Below are 13482 nucleotides of genomic sequence, written 5' to 3'. Positions count from 1 at the left end.
CCAACTCTCCATCAGCATGTAAATGGATAAACCAACTGTGATATATCAATGGAATACTAGTCCATAATAAAAAGGCAAAGGTATTAATACACACAACAACACTGAAGAATTTCAAATTTACATAATATAAAACTCTCCCTTTCAAAGTGTACAATGCAGTGGTTTTTAGTATACTGACAAGGTGGCACAAAAGTCACCATTATCTAATTCCAGAATGTGTTCATCACCCTAAAAACAAATCTGCATCCACTAGTAGTCACCCCACACCCCAGTCTCATAGAATATACTTAATTTCCAGATGACAATGTGTTCCATCTGGGTGTCCCAAATCAAGCCTCAAAACCTTTCAAGTTTGAAAGACTGCTTTTAAGTTAATTTCAAGGGTCTATGGTATAAACACTGTTACTCTTCATCATTTCACTCTTTCTAATGAAAAACAGAACCATATTGATAAAGACACTGACAATTTTAGAGATGTTCCAATCACAGAAGTGTCATTTAGTGTACATGTGTAATTGTAACAGTGATCGTAAAATTATTACTTTTATTCAAATATTAATTCCAAAGGTAGCAACTTATTTTTCCTTGGCTTCTCCTTATCAGTTATAAATGCCAGGACTGGTCAAGACTGAACTATAGTGGTGAATAAAAAAGACATGATGTCTTTGCAAATATTAAATCACACATCATCTGCAAAGCTTTTAAAAATTAGATTAATACAATCCACTTTGTGATCATTCCACCATGAACTATATTTTCTCAAAAACTTTTTAACAATCTTTATAAAAACTTTAGGTAAAGCCAACAGCACATTGGAAGGATAATGGTTTTACCCTCTGCATTATACTCAGAACATTATGATCAATACTTGTGTCTTTTTTGTGTTTTGTTTGTTTTTGTTTTTTTGACAGAGTCTCGCTGTGTTACCAGGTTGGGGTGCAGTGGCACGATCTTGGCTCACTGCAACCTCTGCCTCCCGGGTTCAAGCGATTCTCCTACCTCAGCCTCCTGAGTAGCTGGAATTACAGGCACGCACCACCACGCCCAGCTAATTTTTGTATTTTTAGTAGAGACGGGGTTTCACCATGTTGGCCAGGATGGTCTCGATCTCTTGACCTCATGATCTGCCCACCTCAGCCTCCCAAAGTGATGATATTACAGGCGTGAGCCACTGTGCCCAGCTATGCCTGTTTTATTTTTTTCAGAGACATCGCCATTTGTATTACAGAATCTGTCAATTCTAGAAGACATTATAATCATAATCCAATCAAAATTTAGCACTTTTTTAATATTGAAGGAGTGTCAGTGATGACAAACATCCATAATAAGCCTTGGAATAATATGCATCTATGTTTAATGATTCCATAATCCTACCAACTATTGTTGGTGCACAGATATTAAATGTGAAAAGAGCAAAACAGTGGCTGATACTTGGATTTTTACCCTTCTATGTTTAAATAATACTGTGAAAACAACACACAAGCATTACTCACTGTTTAAAGTTAACTTTTTTTGTTAAGAGGCAAGATCTTGCTGTGTCACCCAGGCTGGAGAGCAGTGGTGCAATAACAGCTCACTGCAACCTCTAACTTGTGGGCTCGAGTGATCCGCCCATCTCCGTTTCCCAAGTAGCTGAGACTGCAGACACATGCTACAATGCTCAACTTTTATTTTAATTTTCTTTACTTCTCAATTTTTATTTTTTACAGCAAGAGGAGATCAGTTCTGTTCACCTAGGCTAGTCTCAAACTCCTGGCCTCAAGCAATTCTGCCTGCCTCTACCTCCCGATTAACTGGGCCTCCAGGTACCAGCCACCATACCCAGCTTTTAAAGTTTAACTTTTCATATGACATTTTCCAAGCCTACTAAATCACAAGTTAGAGATATTCCCAATGATTTTCCTAAGCAAAACCTGTATTTCAGCAGTACAAAATCGTAATGCTGTTGAAGCATTATTTGTGAAGGATAGATTTCCTTGATTAATAAAAAATATGGAATAAGCATTACAGCATAGCATGACTATATAATCAAAAAATCAAAGACAGGAAAATTCAGAAAGAACACATAATGCACAATTCTCTGATACTATTTTGGCATAACTGCTTTCAAAGCACAATACCAAGAGTAAGCAGACTCTTGATATCTGAAATGGATACAATTAAAGACTTCTGAGCCTATAAAGTACAAATACCACTACATATATCCACTTCAGAAAAATTAGTGGGTACCCAGTGAAAAGAAGAAAACTACCAACCCTCATTAAAACACAGAGTTGGGCAGTTCAATGTGCACTCACTAGCTATTCAAATTTTGCCTGAAAAATTATGAATTGCTGCATCATGGACTTTGCAGCTGGTTAATAGTCAAAATCATGAACATTAAACCCTTGACTGTCAAGGTCCTGCAATAAATGTCTGAGAAAAGAATGAACAAAGAAATAAATTTTTAAAATCTTCTAGGCATAGTATCAGCATGGGAGTTGTCATCTTAAAAGCAGCATTTCTCTAGAATATTTCCTAGAGAAAAGAAAACTTCACATAAAGACCTGTACACTTATTCATAATCACCAAAAACTGGAAACAACACAAATGTCCTTCAATCAGTGAATCAATAAACAAACTGCAGGCTACCCATGCAATGGTACTCAATCAAACACAAAGTAACAAACTATTAGTACACTCCAAAACTTGAATGAATCTCAAAGGTATTATTTTAAGTACAAGAAGACAGCCTCAAAAGGTCACCTACTTTGTAATTCCATTTACGTGTCATTCTCAAAAAGACAAAACTACAATGATGAAGAAAAGATCAGTGGTTGCCAGGATTAGCGGAAGCAGGTGGGCATCATCTTGAAGGAATAAGGAGAGAATCTGGGGGAGTGATGGAATTGTTCTGTATCATGACTGTAATGGTGCTTACATGAATCTATGTATGTGTTAAAATTCACAGACCTGTATATGAAAAAGGCCAATTTTACTATACAATTAAAATAAATAGCATTTCAGTGAAATCAACTAATTGTACTTACTCATTCTGAGAAGTGTTAATATTGTATACAGCCAATTATTTAAAAATTTGTTTACCAGTACTTGCTAATGGTGATAACAAAAGTCAATCAAGTGACTTAAAAATATTTAAATCTCTACTTTTTAATAAAAAAAAAAAAAAAAAAAAAAACACTTACCAAGTTCATTGAGACTCTGAGCAGCTTTTGTTATCTCTCTACTTCCCCCTTGCAGTTGTCCTTGGAGTCTCTTACTGAGATTCAAGATACGAATAATTCTCCGAAGCAAATCACAGGCAACCTGTGCAAACATCACAATGTTAAGTTAGCTGATCCATGAAGCTTTATTACTATTAATAAACAGTAATAACAAGCATAGGTGCAGCAAACCACCATGGCACATGTTTATCTATGTAACAAACCTGCACATGTATCCTGGGACTTAAATTACATTTAAAAAAAAAAAAGCACAGTGGCTCACACTGTACTTAATATGTGAATCTACCCATTCTTTCCAGATGCTAAAGATTCACTCATGCGTTTTTTGTTTCCCACCAACCACAAACCTAAATAATCACAAGTCTTAAAAAGCATCAAATGTCCTAGGGAACACACAAAAGTACTATATTTACATTTTATAATAAACTCCAATTCATCCCAAGTGGAGAGAACTTGGAATTGAGGCATCGTGAGAGCCAAGGATTCTTTCAGTCCTAAACCAGTTTTCTTCTCTAGGCCAGTGGTTATCAGTCTTGACTACTAATTCAAGTGGGTAGACTGAAAATGTTCCAATGCCCAGGCCACAGCCCTGACCAATTAAATCAGCATCTCTATGGGTGAAAACCAAGCATGAGTTATGTTTTTATGTTTTTAATATTCCCAGGTGGTACCAATGTGCAGTCAAAATTGACAATCACTAAGCTAGGCTGCTCAGCTTCCTACTACTGCCTCCTGTTATTTACAATCCCAGCTTCTCTTTCCTATATCCTGCAGGAGTAGTCTTAAAACTTCTCTCAATTTCATGATATTCTTTTTTTTTTTGGAGAACAGGGTCACGCTCTGTTGCCCCAACTGGAGTGCAGCGGCATGATCGTACCTCACTGCAACCTCTACCTCCTGGGCTAAAGCGATCCTTCTGCCTCAGCCTCCCAAGTAGCTGGGACTACAGGCGCGTGCCACCATGCCTGGCTAATTGTATTTTTTGCGGAGATGAGGTTTTGCCATGTTTCCCAGGCTGCTCTCAAACTACGGGGCTCAGGTGAACCTCCTGCCTCAGACTCCCAAAGTACTAGGATTACAGGTGTGAGCCACCGTGCATGGTGGTTTTTAATCCCTAATAAATTATAAAAGAGAGAATACATAAACAACAAAACAAAACTATTTCACACACTTCCTATTCCTTTTTCCAGATCTAATACTGGGTCTTTACCTATCAAAAGGCTGAGGTAAGAAATAAAGGTTCATGTATTTTAGGACACTTTATTACAGAAGCTGGATTCACAGCAGTTGCATGAGGGAGAGTGCAGTAGAGGGTGACATACTGAATAACCAATATGTAGTGATCTTCAGCCTCAGTAGTGATTACAAAGGAAAGAGAGACATTCCATACTACTGCATCACAACCATTTCTGAACGGCCCCGAGGTTAACTGAGAAGCAAGGACATCTCCCCTGTTTAAGGAGAAAAATCCTACATGGTGGCAATAAGAATTAAAAGCTCTGAGAAGCCAGGGTCCCAGAGCCTCCCGGTATAAACATTCTTTTATGGGTGAAATAAATACATATCGGGGAACCCACCCCCAATAGTTAACATGGGTTCTTTTCTATTTCCCTAAGTGTCTCTGCTGGTTTGAGAAATAAAGGGAAAGAGTACAAAATAGAGAAATTTTAAAGCTGGGTGTCCAGGGGAGACATCACATGTCGGCAGGTTCCGTGATGCTCCCTGAGCCATAAAACCAGCAAGTTTTTACTAGCGATTTTCAAAAGGGGAGGGAGTGCATGAATAGGGTATGGGTCACAGAGATCACATGCTTCACAAGGTAATAGAATATCACAAAGCAAGTGGAGGCAGGGCCAGATCACAGGACCACAGGATGTGGCGAAATTAAAATTGCTAATGAAGTTTCGGGCACACATTGTCATTTATAACATCTTATCAGGAGACAGTTTGAGGGCAGACAACCTGTCTGATCAAAATTTATTAGGCAGGAATTTCCTTGTCCTAATAAGCCTGGGAGCGCTACAGGAGAACGGGTCTTATTTCATCCCTTCGGCTTCGACCATAAAAGACAGCCACCTCCAAGGGGGCAGTTTATAGACCTACCCTTAGAGCGCATTCTCTTTCTCAGGGATATTCCTTGCTGAGAAAAACAATTCAGTGATATTTCTCCTATTTGCTTTTGAAAGAAGAGAAATATGGCTCTGTTCCATCCGGCTCACCAGCAGTCAGAGTTTAAAGTCTTATCTCCCTTGTTCCCTGAACATTGCTGTTATCCTGTTCTTTTTTCAAGGTGCCCAGATTTCATATTGTTCAAGCACACATGCTCTACAAACAACTTGTGCAGTTAACACAATCATCACTGGGTCCTGAGGTGACATACATCCTCCTCAGTTTACGAAGATTACGGGATTAAGAGATTAAAGTAAAAACAGGCATAGGAAATCACAAGGGTATTGACTGGGGAAGTGGTAAATGTCCATGAAATCTTTACAATTTATGTTCAGAGACTGCAGTAAAGACAGGCATAAGAAATTATAAAAGTATTAATTTGGGGAACTAACAAATGTCCATAAAATCTTCACAATTTATGTTCTTCTGCCATGGTTTCAGCCAGCCCCTCCATTCAGGGTCCCTGACTTCCCACAACAAATACATACACCAGAGCCACACACAGCCACACCCATGTATTCACAAGCAATACACCATATGTATGCATATACCATACTCAAACATAAAGCAAACATATATTTACAAACACATGTAAGTCAAAGTCAATCAAGTATTAAACATGTTTACCTGACTGCTTTTCAGACAAACTAGTCTGAAATATTTAAATTAAAAAAAAAAAAAAGGACAATTTTTCCCATGGAGATTGACAATTGGGGCATCTCTATCTTTTAATTAAATATTATTCATTTTCTGAACAGATAATACAAGCACATGATTCAAAATTCAAGAAATAAAAGGAAATAACACTGAAAAGTCACCCTCGTATCTCTGTCCCAACTATGTACTTAACAAAAACAATTACTGTTATTGTTGCAGGTAGTTAGACAATCAAGAGTGGGGCAGGAGAGGGCTACTGCCCCACCCACTAGGAATGTCAGTTGATGGTTTGGAAGTTATCACATTGCCTCTCTGAAACTGATAAATTGGCAGCCAGTGCCAGGGAGAAGACATTTCCTGATGGTCCACACTTGGTGCATTGAAGTGTTAATTCAATGCAAAGGCCAGGGAGAAGCAACTTCCAGGGCATGTGCTTTAAGACACAAAATGGTGAGTCTGACCTTCCGGGGGCACTCCACCTGAAAAAGGAACAAAGCCTCAGGTAGGCATGCATACAAATTTCTAAACACAATGCATGTGCTCACCTCTTAAGGGTAAGGAGGGCACTGGACATGCAGGTAGCCCATCCTAAGGGAAGAATTATGGGAAAGGAGCCAGGCTCTTAAGTTCTGGCATCAAGGTTAAACACTGCACTTGACCTCAGTGCCCTCTTGGGACTCTTCCAAGCATACTTTCCTTTCTTTCTTTCCTGTTCTAAAGCCTTTTTAAACAAACTTCCACTCCTGCTCTGAAATGTGCCTTGGTCTCTTTTTCTGCCTTATGCCTCTCAGTCGAATTCTTTCTTCTAAGGAGGCAAAAATTGAGGTTGCTGCAGACCCATACGGATTCGACACCAGTAAGCTGGATATCTTGCACTGGAAACATTATCAGTGTCTTCCCTGTTAGAACTGACATTTTTAGATAAACAATTTGGAACGTTGAATCCCTAGCAACCATTCCTCTGAGATTTTAAATACATCGTAAGAAGAAATTAAGCTCTTACTCTATGATTGTCATCCAGAATTCCCTAATCCCACCCAACAAAGTGATATGCTCTCAAAACATGCAATCTTTATTTCTACTGTTTTTATTTTTAGCAACCATACTTAATCTGTCACCAAGTCTTACCAACTATCCTACTGCATAAAATAAGAGTTGTTATTTTACCTCTATTCCTACAAGCACCACCCTAATCCAAATCTTTATCACCATTACCTTAACATAGTGGTTTCTTGGCTAGCTTTCAAGTCTCTCACTGAAATCCACCCAGCCAGATTTATCTTCTTAAAAACGCGGTTTTTGGGCCAGGTACAGTGGCTCACACCTACAATCCCATCACTTTGGGAGGCCAAGGAGGGCAGATCACCTGAGGTCGGGAGTTCGAGACCAGCCTGACCAACATGAAGAAACCCCGCTTCTACTAAAAATACAAAATTAGCTGGGTGTGGTAGCATATGCCTGTAATCCCAACTACTTGGGAGGCCGAGGCAGAAGAATTGCTAAACCCGGGAGGCGGAGGTTGCGATGAGCCGAGATCATAATATTGCACTCCAGCCTGGGCAACAAAGAGCGAAATTCTGTCTCAAAAAAAAAAAAAAAAAAAAAAACACAGTTTTCAGCACTCCAACCCCCTTTTTAGTAAACTTTAATGGCTCTCCACTTACAGATTATGTTGAATCTTCTGAGAATAGCATTTAATAAAATTCTTAGTTAATAAGTCTAAGCTATTATAAATTAATCTATAAGGCATCAATTCTCACCAATTTCCCAATATAGCTGCCTCCCCTCCAATCAATTTCCTTTCCCTCCTTGTTTTTTTATTTGACTTTTACTATTAAATATAACACAAACATGGAAAACCAAACTCAGAGATACACAGCTAAATGAACTTAGAAGCAACACATAGATCAGGAGACAGGACCATGTGAGTCACCACAGAAGCCTTCATGTACTCCCTCCCAATGCCATTACCCTCCTGCCAACCAACAGAAACCACTACTCTTTTACATTAATCACTTCCTTACTTTTATTTTTTTTTTATTACTGAAATATAAATACCTAAGTGCTATGGTTTAACTTTTCCTGTTTTTAATCTGTTGGTTCTCTCACCATCTCTTTTTTCCACTGCAATTTGTTGAATATATTGGATCACCTATCCTAAAGTTTCCCACAGACTGGGTTTTGTTGACTGTATTCCCTTGATGCAGTTTAACAAGTTCCTCTATCTTCTATATTACCTGTAAATTAGTAGTTGGATGTGGGCAGCTTCATTAGATTCAAGTTTAGTATTTTTGGCAATATTAAACATTAGAGGGTGGTATATTTTAAGAGATGTATGATTTTCTCTCTTTTTGTGTTTAGTAGCAGCCACTGATACTCAACATCAAAATCCATTGAAACATAAGTGACTGCAAAATAGTAATAATCCAATTCTGTCGTTTTGTCTTTATTTACAAGCATATGAAATTTCTCTATAAAAATAAACTTTACCTTACTGACTATTTGTTTACCTAGCAGTATTGTTCATAAAGAAAACTAAATACTTAATCTTTCCCTTATTAGTTTTCAAAATGAAGGAACAATTCCCTAATATTCACCAATAATGAAAAATTAGTCAGTGGTGGGGAGGTATTCTGGGGTTTTGCCTTTTTTTTTTTTTTTGATATCATTATGAAATGGATTTAAACACAAGAAGGAATGCCCAATCCGTCATGGCTCTTACCCTTATTGATGCTCAAAGAGTTCCATTTTGGCCAGCAGAAGCCTCTGAGAGTGATTAACTGTACCACTTTGCCTGAGACTGAGAATTTTCCCAAGTTTTAGGAATTTCAGTAGTAAAACTAAAATAGCTGGTCACCCAAAGCCTCTTAAGTCAGTTCCTGAGTTCCTTTGTCATGAACCTAGCAGTCGCTGATAGCCTCCTTGATACCTGGTATAAAAATGTTCCAAGATCATTTTACACATTTCATGGCCCAGACCTGGAATCAAAAATTTCTCAAAGAAGCTCTGGTTTCTTTTAGTAAAAAACAGCATTATTCTTTTTTTTTTTTTGAGATAGAGTTTCGCTCTTGTCGTCCAAGCTGGAGTACAATGGCGCAACCTTGGCTTATTGCAACCTCCCCCTCCAGGGTTCAAGCGATTCTCCTGCCTCAGCCTCCTGAGCAGATGGGATTACAGCCATCTGCCACATGCCTGGCTAATTTTTGTATTTTTAGTAGAGATGGGGTTTCACACGTTGGCCCAGCTGATCTCGAACTCCTGATGTCAGGTGATCCACCTGCTTTGGCCTCCCAAAGTGCTGGGATTATAGGAATGGGCCACTGCCCCCAGCCAAAAAACAGCATTTCAAGACCACGTTCATGGAACTAGGTTTGTTCATTTCTGGGACTTTTCCATAGACATAGCTAGGAAATGTCAGCACTAAAATATCACATAAATATTCATTTGATTTATTCCACAATACACACAAAACATTCTCAGATTAACATACATATACATATGTACAAATATATATATACACACACAAATATAAGGTATATACTATTTTTAAATAACATTAAAGTATCTCAAGTTCATACTGATACTTCTAATTAAAAATCAGAAGTAGAGGATTTAGCCTTCTTACATCTATATGAATCTATAAATAGTATACAATTTCTTACACATTGAGATTCCTAGGTCTCAATGACACAGGAGATAACAAAATTAAAATAATGTATAATTCTTCATTTGCTTTGCTGCACAATACACAGAAAATATCTGATCAACAAAACCAACACTACAGTCAAAAGTATGATGGCAGAAAATAGTTTTTAAAATTTTTTGCATATGCTCTTCCCACTGTTTTTTACAGCTGAATTATATTTCCTTGCCAAAACATATAGTCATTACATACTATTCTTTATAACCTTCATTAAATCCCGGTTCTCATGCTTAACACTAGTCTCACAGTGATTTTTTTCTAGTCAGTCTTTGCTGTTCTGCAGCCTCCACTGGTGACACCCAAGGAAACAGGGTCAGGAGTGGACCTGCAGCAAACTCCAGCAGACCTGCAGCAGACGCACCTGTTAGAAGAAAAACTAACAAACAGAAAGCAATAGCATCAACATCAACAAAAAGGACAACCATGCAAAAACTCCATCCAAAGGTCACCAACAGCAAAGACCAAAGGTAGATAAATTCACGAAGATGAAAAAAAAAACAGCGCAAAAAGGCTGAAAATTCCAAAAACCAGAATGTCTCTTCTCCTCCAAAGGATCATAACACCTCAACAGAAAGGTAACAAAACTGGATGGAGAATGAGTTTGACAAATTGACAGAAGTAGGCTTCAGAAGGTGTGTAATAACGAACTCCTCCAAGCTAAAGGAGCATGTTCTTTCAGAGCACAAGACTTCTTCCCAATGCAAGGAAGCTAAGAACTTTGAAAAAAAGGTTAGCGGAATTGCTAACTAGAATAACCAGTTTAGAGAAGAACATAAATGACCTGATTGAGCTGAAAAACGCAGCAGGAGAACTTCGTGAAGCATAGACAAGAATCAATAGCCTAATAGATCAAGTGGAATAAAGGATATCAAAGATTGAAGATCAACTTAATGAAACAAAGTGTGAAGAAAAGATCAGAGAAAAAAGAATGAAAAAGAATGAACAAAGCCTCCAAGAAATATACGACTATGTGAAAAGACCAAACCTACGTTTGATTGCTGTACCTGAAAGTGATGGGGAGAATGGAACCAAGTTGAAAACACTCTTCAGGATATTATCCAGGAGAACTTCCCCACCCTAGCAAGACAGGCCAACATTCAAATTCAGGAAATACAGAGAACACCACTAAGATACTTCTCAAGAAGAGCAACCCCAAGACACATAACCCTCAGATTCACCAAGGTTGAAATGAAGTAAAAAATGTTAAGGGCAGCCAGAGAGAAAGGTCGGGCTACCCACAAAGGGAAGCCCATCAGACTAACAGCGGATCTCTCTGTAGAAATCCTACAAGCCAGAAGAGAGTAGGAGCCAATATTCAACATTCTTAAAGAATTTTCAGCCCAGAATTTCATATCCAGCCAAACTAAGCTTCATAAGGGAAGTAGAAATAAAATCCTTTACATATAAGCAAATGCTGAGAGATTTTATCACCACCAGACTTGCCTTATAAGAGCTCCTGAAGGAAGCACTAAATATCGAAAGAAAAAACTGGTACCAGCCACTGCAAAAACAAACCAAAAGGTAAAGACCATCAATACTATGAAGAATCTGCATCAACTAATGAGCAAAATAATAAGCTAGCATCATAATGACAGAATAAAATTCACACATAACAATATTAATGTTAAATCTAAATGAGTTAAATGCTCCAATTAAAAGGCACAGACCGGCAAATTGGATAAAGAGTTAAGACCCATTCGTGTGATGTATTCAGGAGACCCATCTCACATGCAAAGACACACACAGGCTCAAAATAAAGGGATGGAAGAACATTTACCAAGCAAATGAAAAGCAAAAAAAAAAAAAAAAGTGGGGGTTGCAATCGTAGTCTCTGATAAAACAGACTTTAAACCAACAATGAGTTCATGTCCTTTGTAGGGACATGGATGCAGCTGGAAACCATCATTCTCAGCAAACTATCACAAGAACAGAAAACCAAACACCACATGTTCTCACTCATAGGTGGGAACTGAACAATGAGAACACCTGGACACAGGGTGGGGAATAGGACACAGCGGGGCCTGTTGTGGGGTGGGGAGAGGGGGGAGGGATAGCATTAGGAGATACACCTAATGTAAATGACGAGTTAATGGGTGCAGCACACCAACATGGCACATGTATACATATGTAACAAACCTGCACGTTGTGCACATGTACCCTAGAAATTAAAGTATAATTTGAAAAAAGAAAAAAAAAAGAAACCAACAAAGATCAAAAAAGACAAAGAAGAGCATTATATAATGGTAAAGGTATCAATGCAACAAGAAGAGCTAACTATCCTAAATATGTATGCACCCAATACAGGACTACCCAGATTCATAACCAAGTTCTTAGAGACCTACAAAGAGATTTAAACTCCCAGACAGTAACAATGGGAGATATTAACACCCCAATGTCAGTATTTGACAGATCAACGAGACAGAAAATTAACAAGGATATTCAGACTTGAACTCAGCTCTGGACCAAGAAGACCTAATAGACATCTACAGAACTCTCCACTCCAAATCAACAGAATACAGATTCTTCACAGTACCACACAGCACTCATCCTAAAATTGACCACATAATTGGACGTAAAATACCCCTCACCAAATGTAAAAGAATGGAAATCACAACAAACAGTCTCTCAGACCACAGTGCAACCAAACTAAAACTCAGGATTAAGAAATTCACCCAAATCCGCACAACTATATGGAAACTGAACAACCTGATCCTGAATGACTACTGGGTAAATAACGAAATTAAGGCAGAAATAAATGAGTTCTTTGAAACCAATGAGAACAAAGACACGACATACCAGAATCTCTGGGACACAGCTAAAGCAGTGTTTAGAGGGAAATTTATAGCACTAAATGCCCACAGGAGAAAGTGAGAAAGATCTAAAATTGACACCCTAACACCACAATTAAAAGAACTAGAGAAGCAAGAGCAAACAAATTCAAATTCTAGCAGAAGACAAGAAATAACTAAGATCAGAGCAGAACTGAAGGAGATAGAGACACGAAAAACCCTTCAAAAAAAAAAAAAAAATCAATGAATCCAGGAGCTAGTTTTTTGAAAAGATTAACAAAATAGACCACCAGCCAGACTAATCCAGAAGAAAAGAGAAGAATCAAATAGACACAATAAAAAATGCTAAAGAGGATATCACTGATCCCACAGAAATACAAACTACCATCACAGAATACTATAAACACCTCTGTGCAAATAAACTAGAAAATCTAGAAGAAATGGATACATTCCTGGACATATATGCCCTCCCAAGACTAAACCAGAAAGAAGTTGAATCCCTGAATAGACCAATAAGTCCTGAAAGTGAGGCACTAATAGCCTACCAACCAAAAAAAAAAGCCCAGGAACAGACAGATTAACAGCCGAATTCTACCAGAGGTGTTACAAAGAGAAGCTGGTACCATTCCTTCTAGAACTATTTCTAGAATTATTCCAAACAACAGAAAAAGAGGGACTTGTCACTAACTCATTTTATGAGGTCAGCATCATCCTGATACCAAAATCTGGCAGAAACACAATAAAAAAAATTTCAGGCCAATATCCCTGATGGACATCGATGTGAAAATCCTCAATAAAATAATGGCAAACCAAATCCGGCAGCACATTAAAAAGCTTATCCACCACGATCAACTCGGCTTCATCCCTGGGATGCAAGACTGGTTCAACATATGCAAATCAATAAACATAATTCATCACATAAACAGAACCAATGACAAAA

General features: G+C 38.1%; 1 protein-coding gene across 1 annotated transcript in view; it reads right to left on the bottom strand.

The window, feature by feature from the left end:
• The window catches only part of COG5 (component of oligomeric golgi complex 5), a 363081-nt gene that overhangs the window by 321446 nt on the left and 28153 nt on the right, over window positions 1–13482 (bottom strand). The window contains exon 6 of the mRNA XM_031665852.1: window positions 3186–3306. Coding sequence (XP_031521712.1) covers window positions 3186–3306 — 121 coding nt within the window. The remainder of the gene's footprint in view (window positions 1–3185; window positions 3307–13482) is intronic.

This window comes from Papio anubis, chromosome 4, assembly GCF_008728515.1.
Source record: "Papio anubis isolate 15944 chromosome 4, Panubis1.0, whole genome shotgun sequence".
NCBI classification, from domain to species: domain Eukaryota; kingdom Metazoa; phylum Chordata; class Mammalia; order Primates; family Cercopithecidae; genus Papio; species Papio anubis.
Note: the sequence above shows the minus strand (reverse complement) of the source record. Positions and strands in the feature narration are given on the sequence as shown.